General features: G+C 42.6%; 1 protein-coding gene across 1 annotated transcript in view; it reads right to left on the bottom strand.

Moving 5' to 3' along the window:
- PARM1 (prostate androgen-regulated mucin-like protein 1) overlaps nucleotides 1-23808 on the bottom strand; it is a 95190-nt gene that overhangs the window by 28472 nt on the left and 42910 nt on the right. The window contains exon 2 of the mRNA XM_019720707.2: nucleotides 7180-7896. Coding sequence (XP_019576266.2) covers nucleotides 7180-7896 — 717 coding nt within the window. The remainder of the gene's footprint in view (nucleotides 1-7179; nucleotides 7897-23808) is intronic.

Raw genomic sequence — 23808 nt, forward strand, 5'->3', positions numbered from 1 at the left:
GCAGCAGGTCCATGGAACCTGGAGACACCTGCATGGGAGATGCAGAGAGCCAGGCCTAGGGGCCAGGTGAGGCAGGGAAGGGAGCAGAGGCCCCACGTTGCCAGTCTCTGGGGGCTTGTGAATTTCATCCTAAGAGCAGTGAGATGCCCCAGAGGCACTGGGATCCTGGTGGTGGTAGGTTATGTGTGACTCAATCAGATTTGCATTTAATTGTCATTCTGGCTGCTGTGTCGTTGGGTAAGATGGTGAGATTGGTACAGGGGAGGCAGTAAAGTGGCCAGTTGGGAGCTAACATGGCATTATGGGAGCTTTGACATGCGTGTAAAAGTAAAGTAGATGAATTGAGAGCTACTAAGTTCAAAATCAGTAGTAATGGATGATGGAGAGGACATGGAGTGAAGGCGAGAGAACTGAAAAGATGGGGGTACCATTTACTGTACTAGGCTGGGTCTCGGCATGTACCATGATCTAGTATTTGTAAAACTGAGCCTAAGATAAATATAATACTTTGTAGGGTTACTGCTTCCTGATATATTCTGGGCATTCCAAAAGAATCTGGTCAGTAAATGTTTAACCTTTTTTTGCATGGTCTTCTCACCTATTTATTAATTAAATCATCAGTTTCCCTTTTTTTAACATATTTTTAATATGTCATCTAAGAATGATGGTCATGAACTTACTACAGTACACATTTTTACCCCTAAAATTGTTGTAAGTGTACTTTAAAAGTTATTCTTTCACCTGTTCTAGGAGTCAATCCTGTTTTCAAATGCATATCGATCCTAAGAATTAATCTGGGGTAAGGAGATGTCATGTAGAGCTGAAAGTCCCTTGCAGGTATTGATGCAGAGATGTCTCGATGTCTGCCTGCTCAGTGGCCTTTATTTAAGGGTATTTATTAGCACAGTTCATACTGAATATACTGGGATTCAGACTAGCAATTTAAAGTTCAAAAGCTTTTACCAATTTTCACAATTATGTATCCATCTCTTTGCAATGCAAAGTATAGGATAGCATAAGACCAGTTGACAATTGGATTTTACAGACAAAAGAATGTCCACTTTGCAACAAGCACGGTGACCATAATTTTAAAGCTTGCATATGCAAGAATTGATGATGTTCTGCGTAAAGTTGGTGCGTAATGTCAGTTAACCCCCAAAGCAGTTGCTGAGCATAGAATTGCACAGCGTCATTTGTTTTAGTTCAGGGAGTCAAACATTCTGTGGTTATAGTTTCCACCCTTGAAGAGGTCGGATTCAATAACACAAAATGACCCAAATTTAACACATCATGGCTCTCTCTCTCTTCCTTTAAAGTAAAACAGAAGCTGAAAAATGGAAATCAAAACTTGTTTCTTCTGGACAGCTGCTTTGGGATGAGAGCTACTGCCACCTGCTTCTCCTCATCCCCACCCATGAGACCCAGCGGGCAGCACTTGGCATGTGACAACGTCCCATGTCACTCATTTCCACAGTAGTTCTGGAGGCCATCAGTCCTCCCTCAACTTTTCACTTCTATGAGTTCATGTGGGATGGGTATAGTGAAAGGAACACTTGACTCAAGGTCAGTCAGGAACAATGAATTTGAATCCTCATCTGGTCACTCGCATGAGAATTTGAGTAAGTCACTTAATCTCGCTGGACCTTTGTCTTCACCTGTAGGATGGGTAACCTCAACTCACCTCAGTGGAATGTTCTGAAGATTAGATGAGGGGCTCCGTGTGTCACTCACTAGCCCCATCCAAGCAACATGTATATAGCTAGTAAACCTCACGTGAATATGAATCTCACTTCTTCCACATAGAAGAATTGTCATAAACAATTTTCATGGTATCATAAGCCAAAAGGACCCTGAAAGACTGCCTCTCTTGTACATAGTTTGCAGCTAAGATCTCTTAATGTCAGAGTAGCTAAGTGTCATGGTCTGTCCGTAGCAATGATGAGCCAGAAGCCAAGTATAAATGGTCTTCATGTTTCCAGGCCTGACCTCCCTGAAACGTACTACACGTGTTCCTGCCAGTTGAATCCTCTTAAAAAGAAAATTCCCATATGTCTCTCCCCTGATCAAAAGCCATTAGTGACTATCAATGGCCTGGATAGTAAAGTAAATTTTGCTTTACTACTTAGGGTCCTGCTCCTCAGGGTCCTCTAACACTTGTCCTGAAATCTTCCTGCGTGTTCTGCGTTGTACCCTTGCACACAGTCTGCGATCCACCAAACTAGGTTATTTGCCATACTACGTACATGCCACATTGCAAGTTCCACGAGGAAGTAACTATCTTATTCATGGCCCAATCCCAGTATCTAGCTAGATGCCTGACGCATCATAAAAGCTCAATAGGAGTTTGTTGAAGATGGTGGGCATTCTTCATTATGATAAATATAACAACAACAAAAATAACAAAAGCAAAACCAATAATGACGATGACGATAAATCACAGTAAAATACCAATCACAGGTATTGACAAAGCCATTGCTCAATGGCTACTATGCTGCAAATTTATTATGTCAACTAAATCTTACAATAACCCCATCATGCAGATACTATCCTTATCCCATCTTACTGACGAGAAGACCAAGGCTCAGAGAAATTAGAGCGCTTCCCCGGTATTGATTGGTTGACTCATTCATTTATTCAACAAATGGCATTGAGGGTCTCCCATGTATCAGGCTCTGCTCTAGGGGTTGGATGTAACCTACATCGTCCTCGTTGGGAAGAAAGTCCTTGTTTTCGTGGAGCTGATAGTCTAGTGACAGAAAATAGACACCCTCTAACCAAGTAAATGAGACAAATTCAGAAAGTGGTAAATGATCAAAAGGAAAATAAAGCAGGGTAAAGGGATTAAGGGTGATGAGATGACTATGTCAGACAAGAGTATGAATAAAGGCTCCTGAGGAGCAGGCAGCTAACCAAAGTCTGGATTCATGGAAAGGAGTAAGCCATTAAAGACCTTGTGGGGAAATTGTTTCAGGCACAGGAGATGGTAAATGCAAAGGCCCTGAGGGGAGAGGCCCTTGGTCTATTCAAGAAGCAGTCAGATGGGGGTGTCTTTGCAGATAAGAGGGAAACAAGGTGAGAGCAGAGAGGCTCTGCACAGATTCAGATCGAGCTGAGCACTGTAGGCAGGACGCAGACCTTGGCTTTGCTCTAGCTCACAGAGGAAGCAATTGGAATGTTAGAGCTTTGGAGCTACAGATCTGTCCTGAGTTTTAAAAGGGTCTCTCTGGCAAGAGTGTAGTGAGTAGTAAGGTCAGTTACAGAAATATTAAAGCCCTACATGTGAGAGATGACAGAGGGGTGAGAGGAGATTGGGTTCCGATGGACTGGATGTGGAGTTTGTGAGAAAGAGAGGAGTCTAGGATTACTAGTCCATGGTTTCTGGCCTGAGGAATTGAAAGAAGAGAGGGAAAGGCTGAGGGAGGAGCCGACTGAGGGTTGAGAAAAATCAGTAATTCATCTTGTACATATTAAGTGTGAGATGCCTAGGAGCCACCCACGTGAGGAGTATGAGTTTGGTGACAGCTGGATAGACATGTCTTTAGTTCAGAGAAACAAAACAGGGATAGAATTTTATATCTCAGGGTTATCAGCATTGGGTGACATTTGAAGTCATGAGACAGGATGAGATCATGTCAGGAGTGAGTGTGGAGGGTAGAGAGCGTGAATGTAGAAACGTTGGGGAGAGAGGAGGGCAATGCTGGCCCTGGGGTGCTCTGGTGTGGGAAAATTAGGGGTGAAATAAGGCAACAGAGACTGAGAAGGAGCGGTCAGACAGGTAGGTGAAGAACTAAGCGAGACTGTATCCTGGAGATCAAGTGGAGACAGTGTTTTAAAAACGACAGCAGTGACCTGTGTCAAATGCTGCTGATAGGTCAGGTCAAGCCAAGCCTAAGAATTAACCTCAGACTTGGCAACGTGGAGTTCTGCCTACCCTGACAAGGGCAGTTTCAGTGCTTACAGTTGCTGGGTGGCTTCTGAAGCCAGGCATATGCAGCATTAACTACCGTGCCGCTGGTCCCCCATCTTTGCACACACATGTGCCCGAATCACCTCCTTAGGCCTAAATTCCCTCCATCTCCTACCTCTCAGCTCCTGTGCTCCCTTCATCATGGAGTCTTCCTAATTCCTCTAGTCAAATTTAACTCTAAAAGCATTTACCTTGTTTTAGAATTACTCATTGGTGACTATGAATGGGCAAGTTCTTGGAATAACAGAAATATGCTATGTGAATCCACGGAGAAAAAGACAAGATGCTAAACAAAAGTGTGGTATTATTACTGCCACTATTAAGGCAGCACAAAAGTCTGTAAACAAGAACATCCCAAAAGAGTAATCTGTGAGCACAGTCTCAGCTGCCACTTGGTGTGCAGGGCTGAGAAAGGTAGTAAAGTAGCGCTGGATGCTGAAAGAAGACTTGATTGTGGTGTTAAGGATCTGGGCTCGGCCCAGCTCTGCCACTGAGGTGTGACCTTGGGTAAAGCGCTCCAAACTTCTGGGACATAATTTCTTCAGCTTTGAAATGAACAGATTGTATCACATCTGCTTCAAGATCCCTTCACCCACTCCAACTCATTCTCAGATTAGAAACTAATGAGTGGTATGAAAAGTGACTTGTGCCCTTTCTCTCTACTTAAACTATAAAATCTCAAAGGACAGGTCTTATACTTCTTATGCTTCGTTGCATCAAGCACAGGGTCCTGGGAGATGCAATATATATATATATATATATATATATATATATATATATATATATATATATTAAAGGTCATAAGAGATAAATCCTCTTTGGTCTGTGAAGTGGACTCTGGCCCGCAATCAGTGATCTCCCTCTAACCTGCCATGCCTTTCTCTTCAATCGTTCAATCATTCCTTCGTTCATTTACTCTGGAGTTGCTACTGGGCAGTATTCCCTAGAACTACAAAGGGTCATGACCCAGCTCTGTCCCTAACTTTGTGCCTCTTGACCCTGCTGGCTTAGAGTTGAGGAAATCAAGACACATGGTCTAAAACCCAAGCCAGAATACTGCAATAGGACTGTTTTGGATAACCAAATCCATGAAACTAGGGCACTTATGGAAAGTAGTAGGTTTTACCAGTTTAGGGAGATTCTTGCATACCGAGCTCATAATTTGTGGATCTACCATGTCCGAAGTCTCCTGGAGGGGCTAGAGAGTGGCAAAAGGGAGCTCAGTTAGAAAACTGAAGAGCTGTGCACACAGGTGGTAGTGAGGGCCTGAACTAGGAAAGATGGAAGAGTTGAGGCCACTGCTTGCAAGCATGCCCTTTCGTGGTAACTTTGTTAGGGACAGTCCTTCAGACAGTGAGCCAAGTCAACACGTACTCTGCTCCAAGTGGCTAGTCTATGTTACAGATGTTACCTGCATACTGGGAGGACGGAAAGTATCAGCAGAAGGGGGTGGGGGGGCTAGGACAGAGATGGAGACAGAAAATACTCATCTAAATGCAATGTGGTAAGTGCTGGCTGGAGGTATAAACAGGGTGCTAATGGGGGTGGGGGAATCCACATTTGAATTGGGTGTGCCAGATTTCCTCTGCTTGCCTCTCCAGATCCACTGTCCACCCTTCTACACTTCACTCTCTGAACAGGCCTCCGGCAGGCTGAGCTGTATGCACCACATCAATGGATCGCCTTGTCCCTGGCTTCCTGCTGCGTATCAGAGGGAAGTTGGAGAGTGAGGCTAGAGTACTGATTCCCTCCACTCTCAGGAGGTTAGCCTTGGGTTAGTTGTGTCTTTCAACCGAGAATCACTGCTCCAGTCAAGATGGTCTCTTTTATAAGACTTTCCTTCTGGGTTCTGGTTACTCTTCTCTCCTCCTAAGCCTCTCGCATAACTGCTCTGCTATTATGATCCCCTGTGGTTCCCCTATAACCCAGCCAAACCTTTTGATTGTATCTCCCTTTCTGATTGGGACCCTCACTGATACACTGGGCCTTTGAAATAAGAATTTGCAATTCTTTGGGACTTTATTCCTTAGTAAACTGGGAGCTCATCCATGAGGAATCACGTTTTGTTAATCTTAGCTGTCTCCCACCTCCACTGTCTAATAGAGTGTCCATTCATAGTGGTTGTTTATTAATTGGTTATTAAAGATGTTATTTTCTGGTCACAGCCATTCCTCTGACTCCAGGTGGTCATGTTTGGCTTGGTCAGTGTAATAAGTGCTGGCTGGAGGCACAAATAGGTGCTAACAAGGATGGAGCTGGCACAGAGGAACCCACATTGCCCTCACTTCAGGCCCAAGGCAGGAGCTGCCCAGGGATGGGTCCGCAGTTCCATGTTCCCCTTTCACCTTCTGGCTGTTCTCACCTTCCTGTTTCTCAATCAAGATTCCAAATGCTCCCACTAGAAACTTTTCCTGTTCAGGGCCCTAAAATTTACAGTCTCCACGTCAATGTCAGATACATGTGACCTCAGGAAAGACACTAAATCTCTCTCCATCATAATTTCTGAGATTGCAAAATCAAGATAAAAATAATTCTAACTTCACAGGGTTGTTGGGAGAATAAAAATAAATGCACTGTCCTGTAAAATTTATTGTCTTTCCCATGAAATATATCAGTGACTACAAAGAATATGCAAGTTCTCTACACCTCCACCCTACTCTTTTGGACTGGTTTCCATGGTTTCCATAAGCACTTTGTTATTATAATAACAACTGACATCTCCTGAGCACTTACTCCCTGCCAGAAACTGTTATAAGCACATTCTATATCATCTCATTTCATCTCCACAAGAACCATATACGATAGAACTTATTTTTATTCCCATTTTACAGATGAGGAAGAATAAGGGCACAAAGAGATGAAGTAACTTGCCCAAGGTCAGGAACCAGAATTGAAACCTAGGAAGCTTGACCAACAGCTGTGCTCTCAATTCCTTTGCTTATAGAGTCTCATTCGTTTACATTCCCTGTGACATATGTAAAGACAAGTTATAACGTTGGCAATTGGCCACAATTAATGAGTAAATTAATTAATTAATTTGGAAATTACTTAGTGACTGAAAATGAAGTTTGCGCTCTTGTGGAAATTCTTCTCAATTATACTTCAGCTCAGACGTTATGTTCCAAAATTCAAACCTAACCAACTGTGTCTGGTTAACTGAACTGCATTCTCAACATCTCAGTGTAGTCAAGTGGTGTTCTAGACAGACTCACCTGGACTTAGTGCGTGCTCCACTTCCTGCATGATCACCCTGGGCGAGGCGGTGGTGGTCTCCATGTCGACCAGAATACAGGTCACTTTGGCAGGCAAAGTCGTTTGGGGCGTTGTCTCCATGGGTACCAGCTCCGACGTGGCATGTGACGTGGGGGTGTGGCCAGAGCTGTGCTCCTCCGCTGGGGCCTCTGGCGTGGTTGCAGCTCCTGTGGGCTTGGTGCTGGTCTCAGTGGAGCTGTGGTTGGTGCTGATGGAGGTAGAAGGAACTTCTGGTGGTGAGGTTGGTAGGGGTGAGGGTGATGAGGCTGGAGTCTGAGGGGAGGTGAGTGCAGGAGACTCAGCAGGGGACTGCGACCCTGTAGCTGGCACACTCGCCTCGGAAGTGCCTGAGCTGTGTTCCCCGGGTGTGGGTGTTAAGTGGACCCCACCACTTGTTGATAAGAGGTCTGCGTTTGTGCCTTCCCCAGTCAACGTGGGGCTGGTGGTGTCCTGTTCTCTGGGCTGTTCTCTGGGCTCTAAGGAAACGTTCTTGGGGAGCAGAGATGTCTGCACCGGTGACACTGTGACAGGGAGCACTGAGTTGCTGGGCGTTTCGCTGGTAGGGGAGGCAGGAGAGCTTTGTGGAGAGCTCGTCCAGATGGCCACTGTCGGAGTAGTCTTTGCCGGATGAGACACAGGCAAGAGGGCTACTGTAGGCACGCTCTGTACCCTCAGTCCTGTGGAAGAGCCAGTACAAAAGTGGTTAATGGGTGAAAACCTGAGAGGTAAGGCTGTCTCCCAGCATTTTCACGGATCTTTCTCGTTTTGCACTGTGCCTATCCAATTGTGAAGGTGACTTTTAAATAGTCTCTTCCCACGAATTGCTCTCCGCTCTCTGTGGCTATCAATAGGAACCAGCCTGAAGGCTCAGTAAGAGCAATTAGTGGGTCAGTCAATGCAAGTCCAGCCAAACCATGGAATGAACTGATCTTGTCGCCTGCTTGCTTAAAACTGTGCCCTTAAAAAGTGTGACTCCCTGGGGGACTGACTTTATGGGAATTTGGACTGCTGAGGGCCCTGCTCCACATGCCTGTGGGGAGGGATGCCCAGAGTGGAGTGTTGGGAGTGGGGAAAGCATGACTTGTGAGTGGAAAGCTGGAGAAGCTTATAATTGGCTGCTCCCTGTCAGAGGAGCTTCCTAATTGGCTGTTCCCTGCCCCAGGGTTGTGAACTCTGCATTTACACACAGGGATGCAAGAGCTATGGGCTTGGGCTTGCTGGTTGGAATGAATAAAGGTGTGAGTACATTCACTGCTGAGGAGGAAAGGCGAGAAGTTCCAGAAAAAAAAGCTGAAAGAAGGATTGAGGTTTGTATATATTTTCTGAGGCTGGAATCCAGTTCTTCCAAATTCTAGCTTGGGGTCTTTAAGATCATATCATTTTGCAAAATATTCTTTATATTTTGTAAAATTTAAAATTAGTTTGCTTTCTTCCTCCCTCCTTCCATTTATCCATTCAGTTTCATTCATTCATTCAAATATTTAATAAATGGCCTCTATGTGCTAGCACTCGGCTAGATACTGGGTTTATGATTTCACTTTTTACGTAAAACGTCTTTTGATTCCCTCCCCATGCCCATTCCACAACTAGCTTTTCCCCGAGTCATTTCCATCTCAGTGGATGACACCCCACTTTATTCTGTTGCTCAGTTAGAAATGGAGACATCACCTCTGACACCCCACATCAAATCCATCAACAAATCATGATGACTCTGCCTTGAAAATACATCCCAATCCAACCACTTTTCATTACCTCCCCATTATCTCAACATCACCTGAGCCACCAGTCACTTGCCTAGACAACTGCCATGGTCTCTTAATGATTTCTGGCTACCAGGTTTCCTCCCTTTCACTCTGCTTTTCACATAGCAGCCACTATGATCGTTTAAATCGATAAATCAGATCATGTTTTTTAATTGATCAAAATCCTCCAAAGGCGTTCTGTTGCATTTAGAACAAAATCCCAAAGAAATCCCCTATGTCGTCCCATGTTCTCCTCATTGTTCCAGTTGTTTTCTCTCTACTCAGATGTCACCGCCTCTTCAGAGGATGCTTCCCAGATCATCCTAATCTTTCCCACTCCAGCCCCTTGCTTATTTTAAAAAAGGATTTAAAATTTTTAAATTGTTAAAACATGCATAACATAGCATTTTTCATTTTAACCATTTTAAATGTACAGTTCAGTGGTATTAAATACATTCCCATTATTGTTCAACCATCACGTCATCCATTTTCAGAATCTTTTCATCTTCCCAAACTCTGTACCCATTAAACAGCAACTCTCCATTCCTCCCTCTCCCCAGCTCCTGGAAACCACTATTCTACTTTCTGTCTCTATGAATTTGACTACTCTAAGTACTTCATGTAAGTAGAATCATACAGCATTTGTCCTTTAGTTACTGGCTTCTTTCACTTAGTATAATGTCTTCAAGGTTCATCCATGTTATAACATGTGTCAGAACTTCCTTCCTTTTTAAGGTTAAATAATATTAGATTGTATGTATAGACCACATCTTGCTTATCCACTCATTCATTAATGGACTTTGATGGGTTGCTTCCACCTTTCGGCTACTGTGAATAATGCTGTTATGAATCTGAATATACAAATATGTGTGTGAGATTCTGCTTTCAATTCTTTTGGGAATATACCCAGAAGTGAAATTGGTGGATCATATGGTAATTCTATGTTTAATATTATCAGGAACTGCCATACCCTTTGCTCGTTTTTGTTTTTAATAAAATGAAGTAGTTTGTTCCTGAAATTACATATTATTCATTTAGCTATTTATTATCTGTCTCTTCTACCAGAATATAAGCTGCACAGTGTGCAGGGACCTGGTCCCACTGTTATTTCCCTGAAGCCTAGGACAGTGTCTAGGTCATAGTAAGTGCTCAATAAGTACTTGTACAAAGAAAAAAGGAAGGAAAGGAGGGAGGTAGGAAAAATAAATTAAGAACTTTACTACGAAATACTCCAGAATCTCTCTAGTATCTTCTATATACCACTTAGTATGGCAATATCCATCATAGCTGCCTCAGGGATGGCTATTATATGAGGTCAGGAATCCTGCTTAAGAAGTCAACCCCACGCTATGTCATTCTACCATGACATATCCCTATGCCTTCTGCCTTGTTAGGTCTTTGACTATTAAACCCTTCATACTCTGAGGAGATTTCCATGGGGGTAGCATAGAGGTAATGGCCAACCATGATCAAGATTCACAAGGAATAAAACATGGACTAGATGCCAGCACAAAGGAAGAGAGAAGAGATGTATGAGGGGTGGGCAGGCACTTGGGATCAAACTGTTTACTTCTTCATTCTGCCACACAATAGATTCAGTAGCTGATGAAAAGCTCTGCTCCAGAATCTAACCTGAAAACACAGTGTTCTCATTATTTAACTAAATTTAACATTTGGATTATCATAAAAATAATTGGTTTTATTTTATTTAAAAGGAGTTGGTCAAGACTAAACTACAAGAGAGGTAATCTCTAGTAACATACTAGTGGACCTCCCAAATTAGGCCACATAATAGTCTATGAAGTTATGGTGGATTTTTGGCAGCTGAGAAGTGTCAACAATTTCAGGATAAATAAGGATCAAGAGATCTTTGAAATATGGACAAAACAACAGTTGGGACAAATATTATTAAAACACTGGATCTTTATATGTGATTTTGGAGTTTACTGGCTCTGCATCCTGGTAGCTCTTACGGCTCATTTAAGATTCTGAGGATAGAAAAACAAAAATGACAATGTTTACTACTCTTCATGGTATCATATTATAGATGGGCAGACAGAGGCAGAAAGAGGTAGCTGAGTCAGTTTTTGGAAGTCTTGGATGAATGAGGAATGAGTCATCCATGCTTTTATTGAGAAGCTTCTATGTCCATGGCCTTGCCCTCAGACAGTTCACTATCTAGCAAGACAGAATAGACACCTAATTTCCTGTACTATGATATGATAAATGCCGTATGGAAGTAAAAACAAGTTGTAATGGGAGCCCTGAGGAAAGACGAATACATTCTGTCTGGGGATCATGGAATGTAAAAATATACAAATGTCATTTAGAAAAATCACAAAGAGAAGATATTTGAGTTGGTTCTGAAAGGATGAGGACACATGAGATACCATTTAAGGTACATGATATTCAGGGTGACACTTGCATTGTCATTTCCAGTGGAGCTAAAAGCTGTACCATGGATTCATTATAGTGCTAAAAATGACATGCTCCAGGAATTGGTTTCGTCTGCAGAAGATATCCATTTTCTTGTTTAATTCTAATGTACTTTTAAAACTCCTGCCCTCCCTTCGTACATTAAAGGGGACTGGAAGTGGTCATTCATTTCCATGGCTATTTACTGAGTACTTATATAAGGTACTTTACAGTCTAGTTCAGGCAATTTCTACTCCTAACAAAACAACAGTGCATGAAATTGTGTAACAACACTGGTTATCTTCACTTGAACAATTAACATTAAACCTTATTGTTTAGTTAAACATTAAGAACATAAAAGCCTCTGCTTTGCCTTATTTGACGGTATATTCCGTATTGCTCTCACTGAATGAGGATGGGGCTTCTTTTAGCATGAAAATATCCAAGGCTCAGGCACCATGACTGTCCTAGAAAATGCTTGCTGTCCTAGTTACCTCCGGCTGCCAGAACAAAATACCATGGACTGGGTGGCTTTAACAACAGAAATGTACTTCTCACAGTTTGGAGGCTGGAAGTTCAAGCAAAGTATAGGCCATCAGGTTCTAGTGAGAGGCCCTCTTCCTAGGTTGTAGGTGGCTGCCTTTTAGCTGGTCCTCAAGTGGCTTCTCCTAGTGTGTGCTTATAGAGGGAAGGAGGGAGGGCGTCTCTTCTTATAATGAGACTAATTCCATCTTGAAAGCACCACCCTCATGACCTCATCTAACCCTAATTATGTCCCCAACGCCCCATCTCCAAATGCCATCACATTGGAGATTAGTGCATGAACATTCAGAATCACTGAGGAAATATCATTTCTGCCTTCTTATGTGTACACGTAGGACTTGTGTTTCTACAGGAATACCAAACTGAATAAGTCCAAAAGCTAAGGATATATATACTTCTTCAGGATTTCAAAAAAAAATTTTTTTAGAGCGAGAGAGGACCTAACTGATGAGCAAGGACAGCCCCTCATTGGTTAAATGAGGAAACAGACAGAGAGAGGGGAAGTGATGTGATTGAACTTACACATCTAAGAGGAAGAATTGAGCATTATTGTCTGGAAAGAATTGTGTAGGGACAGAGCCAGAACTAGAACTCCCACCCCCTGACCCCCACCCCCCACCACCACCACACTGTGCCCTGGTCTCCAAGAGGCTGGGAGAACATACTGTAGCAACAATCATTCCAGAGTAACACGGAGGAGCCCATGTCAGCCTGGGCCACTGAAGAAGTTAAAATAATGTAGTGCCCCATATACCTTCCCACGTAGAGGAGAGCCACTTTTCTTTGAAGCAAAGAAGCAAAGAAGAGTTCTAATGTTTCCTTGAGAAATGGCAGAGGAAATAGAATGAAGAAATTTAACACATTAATCTCTAAATTAGAGGTAAATGAGCATTGTCCTAAAACAGAGACATTGTCAGATGTGGTGTTTCCTGCCTGGCAATGAAAGGCCCACATACCTGAAATGGATTGACTCAAGGAAGGAACTCTTTCAGACTTGGCCCAAATGAGAGGTCTAGGGGTATGACAGCCAACTAAATCTGAAATTCCTCCCTGCACGTTTACAAATGGCAGTCTTTTCTGAAGTTTGGTCAGCTTTTGTGTTGCAAGAATAGCTGACAGATTGTCGCTTACAAGAAAAGCATATGTGTAGTTGGATAGAAAATTCCTCATTTCCATGTATATTGTCCTTTATAGGGCAGACCAATATCATTGTTTACATCTCTTTGACATATGAAAGAACTGTGTCTAGCTTGATCCCTGGTTCCTTGTCTTGCTAAAGGAGGGATTTGGGGGCTGGTGGCTGGGACAGGTGGGTGTGTTCTCCCAGTGCTGAGAGGAGTTACAGGACGCTGTAGGCTAGCAAGGCTGCTTTCTGCATGTGTTCTCACCTTCTGGCCAGACCCGGGTGTCAGGAATGTGGGTCTGCCACATCAACAGCCGGTGGACAGTGAGTGCCCTGAACTGTCACCTTTTCCTGGGTTTCAATGAGCAGCAACCTGGGCCTGTGCCAGAGTCCCAGGCAGCGAGATTACCTGTGTTGCTCATCTGTTCTCCCTGTCCCCACCCCCAGCCCCCAACATGTCCTTTCCTGTCCTTGGCTTGTCAAGTACCTGAGAAAACATGTGACAAAGCTTTGGCAAACTCAGTGAAACTCGATCAAAACACAGTCAAGGCCTCTCCTGTGGCTGCCAAGTCAGCGCAAGTATTGCCTGTGGTCTCAGTGGATCAGGCCAGGCCTGCCTGGCAGCGGCCCCACGGCTGCTGAAGATCTGCACGCCAAGTAATTACTAACGGTTACTCCACACAGCCACCCACCCCTGTGAGCTTCTTAAAAGGCCAACTGGACCATATCACGCCCCTGTGAGGGGGGAGGGGAGAAAAGGAAGTCTGCACTAGCTTCTCCCTGAACTAAGGAGAAAACGTCAGATCCTCACTGAGGCCAAGGAGCCTCTCTGTGATCCAACCCCAGCCTTGCCTCCCACCAGGTCCTCAAACACACCAGCCTCTTTATTCCTTCTGCCTAAACAGCTCTCCTTCTTCTCTGCCCCAGTTACTCCTATTTATCCTTCCAGTATTAGCTTCAGGGCCTTTGCTGATTCTGCTGCTAAATCCATCCTCCGTGCCTCCACCCCTATATGTGCTCAATTTCTTGTATCTTAACTCCATAGCACTGAAATTGGCATGTAACTATGTAATTGTTTATGGGAAGCTTTTTAAAATGTATGCCTCTCCCTTTAGACTCTAAGATGGTGTGGAACTGGGACTATAGTGGATTTGCTTACCACATACCCCATTGCCAGTAGAAATTCAAACACACACACACACACACACACACACACACACACACAGAGGGTGCCAAAAAATGTATACACATTTTAAGGAAAAAACTATTAATTGTAATAACTCAATATATACTGATAACAAAAGATGAATACAAGTCACGTTTGACTTCTGCAATTACAAGAGGTGCTCAAGTGGTTACCATCAGCATCCAGACGTTTCTGATTATGGTGAACTATTGCTTGAGCAACGTTGACCGAAGTCCACTTGTGTACATGTTTTTTGGCACCCCAGGTATATATAAAATGAGTGAAGGAGCTAAGTGCTCTATGCAGGGCACTATGCTAAGCACTTTATATGCATCATCTCATTTAATCATAATCACCATTGTTATCTTGATTTCACAGATGATGAAACAGGCTCAGAAAAGCTAAGTAACTTCCCCAAGGTCACTCAGCTACTACATGGCACAGCTGAAGCTTGAACCTGAAACTTCTTCCAGGCTAACCTTTTAACCAGTTTGCTGTATTATACTAGGAAATGCAACGGTATTTTTGAAGTCTGGGCCACAAGCTTGTAAGGCAATCAAACACCAGTTTTTCTCTATCTCCCTTAATAAATTCTCTTGTATGGGGCACCAGAATGATCTTTTAAAAAGTTATCTGACCATATGAACCATTCTCCTTCCTTTTAAGCCTAACAGGCTTCCTAAGGTCCTATGGTTAAATCTTGAGCTCCCTGGCATAACACATAACACCTTTTATGATTTCCTGATCCCACACCTCACAAGCCCCTAGATCTTAGCAATCTGAGTCACTGTGCGTCCATGAAACATTCCGACTGTCCGCCTCCCTGCCTTTGCACCTGCTGTTCTGCCCACCCTGACTCCCTTCTCACCACCCCAATTATAAGGACTCAAGAGGTTTATCTCCACTATGAGTATTCTCCAACTTGAAAGAGCCCTTCTCTTCTGTGTGGCCACAGCACTTCATACAAACTTCAGTTGTAGCACACGTTGTAGTGAGCCATAATTTCTCTCCATGCTTGGTTCCCATCAGGCTGGGAGCACTAATAATAGGGATTATGGCTTATTATTATTATTAGTTTTTTTTGTGTGTGTCTTAATGCCTGGCATAATGAAGGTGCTCAATAAATACTCATCGATTAAAAACAAGGATTTTCTACCCTTTTCTAAAGAGAATTGTTCTCCGGCTTATATGCTGGGACATGATAGTAGAAATGCACCCCTCCTTTGCTTTGTCTGTAAGTTCTGTATAAACCACCAGCTAATGTGAAATTTCTATTTGCTATTTTTGCTATTTTTGTTATTTTTGTTTGCTTGTTTCTACTTGGGAGACCACAAAGATTTCCTTTCTCTCTGCGTGACATAGACCACAGTCACCAGCTCTTGAAATGCTGACTGTCAATCAGGCTGCCTTCCCTTCCCTGCATTGAATGGACTAAACTTCAGCAAGCATTCAAGAGAGAGAAAGAGAGTAAAAAATAATCTGAAAATGATGTATATTTGTTAATATCAAAGCTAGTTCTTAGTGTTCTTTAGGTTGCATGAACCCACTGTTTGAAAGACTTACACTTATAGAAATTCCTCATGTTGCCTTTGGTTGGTGCTGTGAAGGGTACCGAACACTCCAGAAGTTCATCTAACATCTGCAAAACCATTACTAATCAGAGTCTGGTCCAACCATATGGTATTTGAAAGCTATCATATGTCTAGACAGAATGTGTATGCCCCAAAGCCATCAAACTGTGTTCAAGAAGAAATTTGTTTGAAGTAGAAAAGCCATATTCTCCTGAGAATTTTGTTTATGGAAATGAGATACAATTCTAGTCCAAAAAAGAGGAAAAGCGCTCTGTGTTCCAGCTGCCGAATCAGAACCTGCAGCTCTAGTGTATGGCTCAATTTCTCCATCCATAAAGTCAGGACAAATGGTATCACCAGGCTCCCCGTGGGTGCTGTGAATGTGAATGAGAGAATAACATTTGTGGAGAATGTTGTACTTCCTGGGGAAAAAAAATATACCATTTTCTTTCTTTTCCCCGGAAGCAACATCTGTTTTTGTCAGTCAAATGCCCCCTAAAACTCACTATCGTTAGTTGGGTGGGACTGTGGTGGGCAGCTTCGGGGGTGGGGGTTGGGGGTATTGAGCAAGGATGCCAACAGACACCTGAAATTCTGAAGATGCCATATAGGGGTTTCTTGGGGGGGCAGTGGAAAGGGAGCCCATGTAGGAAGGGCACATACCTTCTCTTCAGTAGCTTTGTGGTTGAAGGTGGATACGGGCAAGTGCAGTAGGTAGTAAGATGGGAAAAGAAGACCTAATGCCTCCTTCAAGTAGCAGGGGATTTTCTGAACTTGAACAAGGTCAGGTTCCACAGGCCCAGTTCCAACATTTGTGGGGCCCAGAGCAAGACTACACACAAAGGCCCACAAAGAATGTCTAAAAATGGAACTATTATAAATTAAGAAGTATGTGTGGCCTGTGCTCTATCAAGGGCCCTGCAGCCCACTCCTAGGGGATCCCTCTCGTGATCTCAATATTAGCAGAACAGGGATCTGCTGGGGCAGTGAGGCCAAAGCTGGTCCTTGGCCCACCCGAACCCAGGTTAGAGACCGACCTGGACACATTTCTCTGGCAGCTTTGGTGGGCAGGCTGTCCTTCCCCAGGCCTCATGTTGCTGGTAGGATTTTCAGGCATTCCAAATCAGGTAGTGCAGGTAGCACTTTGGCTTGTGGTGGTCAACTTTAAGCAAAGATAGCCACTCCTCTGGTGACTCAGAGTCCAGGCGGATTCTCTCCTCGCTACACTTCATCATGGGCTTGTTGGCCATAGGCTCTGTCCTGGGGGCCCAATTCAGCTCCAATGGGCCCTCCGGTTTGTTCAATCAGTTACTGACATTTCAAACAATTTGTTTCATGGGATTAAAAGCTAAAAAGTCTGCTTGGGTGTTTGTAAAATGCAGTGGTCTCTTGCCTGGTCAAGATGGAGGGAAGCTGCAGACCCTTCTTTCCATTCCACCTCCTCCTATAGGCCCAAATCACAATCAAGTCATTTCTCATCCCCTACAGCCCCTGGAAACAATTAGAACTTAAGAAAGCTCAGGATGTTGGCCTGCTTTGATTCTGAACCTCTTCCTTCAAGGGATCTTTTTATAGACTTAGAATTGCCCAAATGGCAGAGGAAGCCCTGGAACAGTTGCACCACTGCCTCTCCATCTCAGGACACCTGCCCACTTCTTCTCCCACTTCGTCTCCAGCTCAGCTGAGTGCCCCTTCCATGACTCCTTGTTATGCAAAGAGCTGTAGATCTTTAGGGAGTCAGTTCCATGGCAATCTGCCTTTGGAAGGACAGCTCTCAGGGGCATCCCAGGCTGATGCATCCTGGCATTCTTATTGGAGAATTAGTAGGCAATTTGACTAATCACAGGATAATACCCATGAAATGCAATCCAATAAATGAAGCTACTGGCTTCATAGCATCTTAGCTACCCCTTTCCAAATGCTTATTATGAGCCAAATTCTGCATACTTCACAAGTAGTAAGTCACTTAATCTCCACACTCAACCTGAGTTAAGTATTATTGTTGTCCCCATTTTAAATGTGAGCAAACTGAGGCAGAAAGAGGTTAATTTACCAAGACATATAACTACAAAATAGTATAGCTTGGATTCAATCTCTAGAAGGCACTCTACCTCAATGACTTGACTTCTTAACCATCTTGCTATATATAGCTATATAGCTGAGATTGATGGGATATAGGCTAAGGGACTTCTGAAAAAATTGTGCTTCCTTATGAAAGGAATATATAAGAAAGGGAAATTCTCTTGGTGCCTCCTCTTCCCCCCTCCTTCCTGTCTTTAATGTAGCTGTGATGTCTGGCACAGTGGCAGCCATCTTGTGAAGTCAAGGATGAAAGTCAATCCACTAAAGATGACAAAAATGAAAAAGAGAAAGAGCTTTCTCCTTGATGATACTGTTGATCTTGCCAAGCTAAGCCTGGGATGTCTGTCTCCAGACTTCCTGTTAAATAAACAGTAAATGCCTTTGGGGATTAAGACATTGTTGGTCAGATTGTCCTTTTCTTGCAGTATTGATCATAGATCATGTAAAAAGCTTATCACAATGCCTGGCACAAAGTAAGATCTCAGTAGATATTAGGCTATTATGTTGACCTCTGTCTAACAAGAACTTAGTCCTAAATGCCTTCACCTCCTTTAATTTGCTAATGGTTTTCAAAAGGTACTTTTTAGGCAACATCAGAGGCAGACTAGGGCATCCGCTGTGGGCCTCGTGGATGGAGTGCTCCCGATACCCTTAAACAAAGCAGTAAGCAGCTGGACCTGTCAGTGTTCCCAGAGCTATTATCTAGGCTGATGCCTACAAAAGATGAGCTGCCTCACACCCACAGAATGCATCAGAAAGGAAAAAAGCCGACAAACAAACAAAAAACCCCCAGCTCAATGTGATTTGTATTTTTCTACCTTATTTTAAAAAAGTTCCAAAATTTCTGAGGCAGTTTCCACCATGAGTCTTGATAGGACAGGCGTGTGGCTGAGTAGGCTGAGGAGGAGGAGGCAATAGCCCCCGCAACAATCAGGGACACTACCTTGTCATTGTTAGACAAGTTGGCCCTCCTTTATCAGTGCTAGGAGGTATAAGCAAGAACATACTCACTAGAATGGCATCCTACTATTGCTTTTAAATTTTAAGCATCACATAGCAGTTTACATTTGAAAACTTCTGTTAGACTCTGTTTGTTTAGGTCCCATTCAATCAACATGTATTGAGTGCCTGCTACGGCCAAGGTACCCAGGTAATCTAAGTGATACAAAGGAAGGCGTACTGGAAGAGAGAGAGTTGTTTTATATTTCCTACAGCCTTTCCATGGACAGCAGCAACGTTGGCTTTATTTTTCTCTCACGTATGTTGATGCTTAATGCCTTCTGCACCTGTCTTTTGGAATAATGACCTCTGATATTGGCACAATCATGTTTCCTCCTTTACCAGCTTTGCTCCACACATATTGTCGTCTGTTTGTTAAGTGTGCTGAAAGGCTGGTGCTATGGTCTGAATGCCTGTGCTCCCCGACCCCTGAGTCATATGTTCAAATCACAACCCTCAATATGCTGGTATTTGGAGATGAGCCCTTTGGCAGGGGATTAGGTCATGAGAGTGGAGCCCTGTGAAAGGGACCAGGGCCCTTATAAAAGAGACCCCATGGAGCTCCCTAGCCCTTCCTCCACATGAGGACACACAGAGAAGGTGCTGGCTCTGAATCAAGAAGAGGGCTTTCAACAGAACGCAGCCATGCCTTGATCTTGGACTTGCCAGCCTCCTGAACTGTGAGAATTAAATTTCTGTGGCTTATTAGCTACCAGTCTGTGGAATTTTGTTCCAGCATTGCTAACTAACTAAGACAGAAAGGGATAGACAAGGAGGTGTAGGGAATTGATAGGCTAGTAAGTAGCACACTAAAGTAAGGTATTCATTAATTCTGATTTTTGCCATGTAGCTCTCTTTCTGCCTTTTAAACTGTCTCCCAAACTACAGGTTTAAAAAACTTATAGGGTCAGGATACAGTTCCTAGAATCTGAAGATCTCTGTCCTCTGTACCTTTCTAAATGAGAATTGAGTTTTGTTACTCACTTGAGTGTGCAGGTCTGGAAGTGCTGAGGCAGAATTTGAAACCCTAATGTCTCTATCTGGCTTTGTGGGAGTTGAGGCCATGGTTTCTCGGAGAAGCTTCTTCTCTTCTTTGAGACTCAGTTTCCATAAATAGAAACCTTTTCCCTATAAGGGACCCTCAACGCTGTGCTGGGACTCTCTGCGGGGGAAGGAGGGGGTACTTTCAGAATTAGGACCTTGTGTTTTATTTTCTCGTGATATGTGGTCCAAGTCCTGATATGTTGTCAAAGACAGGCAGACCACCCTAGGGAAGCAGGGAACCATGTATCCCTTCTTTCCCTGAATAAAGCAAAGGAGCCGAGAGAGTGGGAGCTCAGTCTTTAGGAGGTTCCAGTTCATGTGCAAACTTGTAGCTCACCCGACGGTCTGAAGAGCATAAGCTAAGGGGAGACAAACCTTATTTCTAGTTCATGTGTTATTAGGGTAAACGATTAATTTTATAGGCATGAATCCCCTCTGCAGAAGTGTTCCTCATAATGAACTAAATCAGTTGAAATCAACATGAGGAACCATGCTTTATGTAAAAGATGTTGTGGGTAATGAATTTTAATCAAATACATGATGACGGGAACTGGCTGTTTGAAGAAATTCCATGGTGAATCCTCATTTAATGTGACTAATTACCTCGTAAATTGTCACCTGTGTAAGAAGCCTTCTGATTTTTAATTTGCCTAAATCCGAACTCTCTCAAGCTCTTATTCCTTAACATATTCACTACTCGAGAGAAGCTGCTTGCGCTCCTTACTCACGGAGTTTGCATGTCTGCTTAAAATAACCTAAGTCACCACTTGGTCTTCAGGGTTTCATTTGTTAACCAACCTCCAACTGCTGTTACTCTCAGTATCTCTTAAATGCCTGTAACATGGCCACCTCCGCTAAGGAAAGTGTCAGCAGTACCAACTGGGAGGCGCCACTGGCACTGTTACTGGAGTCCAGCATATTCTGATGAAAATCTTTGGGACCCATTAAAATGCTGCTGCACAGCCACTGCTGGCAGATGCTATTAAACACATCAGTCTGGAAGGACAGACTCTGGCAATGTGAGCTCACTTGGGTGAATTATGGAAACTGTATAAAAATTGGCTCTGCTGGTAGCTCAACTTGAAGAATAATTTTGCTTTTAGTATGCTTATTCAGAATAACTTTGGAAAAAGTGTTGCTACTTAGAAAGAAATTATTCAAAAAGTAACTCTGCCCATTCTATACCTTATGAATCACTTCTTTAATATAGCCCATGCTCTCTCTGTCAGTGTTGGGATTATATAGTTACACATGCTTAAATGCATACATGCTTAATTTGAGACAAAGGCAGCCCTGCCTCATGAGGTTATTTTAAAAGTGATTCCCGGGTTTAAATATCGAGTCCTGCATCCTCTCCAGTGCTCTAGCCCTCTTTCTCCAAATGCCTTCTGGGCTTTGCACTCTAAGTCAATACTCTAACAACTGCTTTATCTTTCCCCTGAAGCCAGTTCCTACAGGCTTCCTTTATTTCTATCATCACCCTTCCCCTTATCCAAGTTATTTTTATTTATTTATTTTTTAAATTGATGCAAAAGAATGAAACTAGGCCACTATCTTACACTATATACAAAAATTAACTCAAAATGGTTTAAAAATTTGGGTATAAGACCCGAAACCACAGAATTGCTGGAAGAAAACAGGCGATAAGCTCCTTGACATCTGTCTTAGCAATGTTTTTGTGGATCTGACTTCACATATAAGCAAAACCATCATTAAAATGAAAAGACAACCTACTGAATGGGAGAAGATATTTGCAAATCATACATCCAATACAGAGCTAATATCCAAAATATATAAAGAATTCATACAACTCAACTACAACAAAAACAACTCAATTAAAAAATGGGCAGAGGATCTGAATAGACATTTTTCCCAAGAAGACACAGAGATGGCCAATAGGCACGTGAAAAGATGTTCAACATTCACCAGTTATAGGGGTGATGCAAATCAAAATGCAATGAGAAATCACCTCACACCTTTTAAATGGCTGTTATCACAATGACAAGAAATAATAAGTGTTGGCGAGGATGTGGAAAACAGGGAACGTCATACACTGTTGCTGGGATTCTAAATTGGTGCAGCCATTAGGGAAAACAGTATGGAGACTCCTCAAAAAGTTAAGAATAAAACTAACATATAATCCAACTATCCCACTGCTGGGTATTTATCCAAAGAATATAACACTAATTGGAAAAGATATGCACCCCTATGTTCACTGCAGCATTATTTACAATACCCCAAATATGGAACCAACCTAAGTGTCCATCGATGGATGAATAGGTAAAGAAGATGTAGTATATACTACGTGTATATAATGGGATACTACTCAGCCATACAAGAGAATGAAAAGTTGCCATTTGCAACAACGTGGATGGGCCTTGAGGGCATTATGCTAAATGAAGTAAGTCAGAAAGAAAAAGACAAATACCATATGATTTAATTCATATGTGGAATCTAAAAAAGCGAACAAACAAAAACTCCAAAACAAACAGATCATAGGTAGAGAGAACAGATCAGTGGTTACGAGAAGGGAAGGGGGTTGGGAGTAGGCAAAAGGTAGGGAGGGTGTCAACTGTATGGTGATGGATAGTAACTAAATTTTTGAGGGTGATCACTTTGTAGTATATACAGATATTGAATTATAATGTTGTACAACTGAAACTTACACAATAAACATAAATTGTGTATATTTAAGGTAAACATGATTTGATATACATATGTATTATATATATACACATTGTGAAATAATTACTACTGTCAAGCTAATTAACATACCATGTCCTCCCACGTTTACCATTGTTTTTGTGATAAGAGTTCTTGAAATCTACTCTCTTAGCAAACTTTCAGCATGCAATATAGTATCATTAACTATATACACCAATCTCAAGAACTTATACATCCTAGATAAGTGCAATTTTGTACCTGTTAACCAACATGTGCCCATTTCTCCCACCTCCCCACCCCTGGGAATGACCATTCTACTCTCTGCTTCTATGTATGCTACTTTTTCAAATTGCACATGTAAGTGAGATCACGTAGTGTTTTTATTTTTTCTTTCTGTATCTGGCTTATTTCCTGTAGCACAATGTCCTCAAGTTCATGTTGCTGCAAATGGCAGGATTTCTTTCTTTTTTTAAGGCTTAATAATATTCATATACATATATATCATAATTTCTTTATTCATTCACCCAAAGTTACACAGCTCACAAGAAGCAAAGCTGGGGTTTAGGCCCAGATATGTTTATTCCAGTAATCCTTCCGGTCTTTTTGTAAAGAGGATCTTATTCCTGTAGATATGAAGGCTAGCAAAGGAAGAATTTTGTTTGCATTATGGTGAAATATTAAGCTACACATGAATACACACACACACACACACACACACACACACACCCTTCTAAATGATCCATTAAAAAGGCAGAACTTTTGCTTGTCCAGTCAAACACAGAAATTCCTCACAGAGCTAGCTAGAAGGAAACGGGTAGGTCATTGTTCAGGCTATAGGACAGATACCCACATGTCCTTTGGCAGGAGCTACCTGACAGCCAGACTACTGACACACCTCTCTAGTTCAGAGTCTGCTTTTAGCATGACAGATTCACATCTCACCCTAAAAGCATTTAACTGTTAGTCAGGTCTCTGTGGACTGAAGCAGAATCACTTTGGCTTGGTGTGGCTGTGGGGCTGTAATCGCATTCACAAGTCTTCATCCACCTTTTACTGAGTCCTTATCAGATAATGATACATAGAAAAGCCAAAATTGTTCTTTGCAAGATCAGAAATAGCATTTCTATTTGCTGTGTAATTGAATCAAGATCATTTCAGCTCTGGCTTCTTTCTCTGAAATCCACCCTTTCATTCAGGACCTAACCAAGTAACAGCAGAAT

This window comes from Rhinolophus sinicus, linkage group LG02 (assembly GCF_036562045.2).
Source record: "Rhinolophus sinicus isolate RSC01 linkage group LG02, ASM3656204v1, whole genome shotgun sequence".
In the NCBI taxonomy this organism is placed as follows: domain Eukaryota; kingdom Metazoa; phylum Chordata; class Mammalia; order Chiroptera; family Rhinolophidae; genus Rhinolophus; species Rhinolophus sinicus.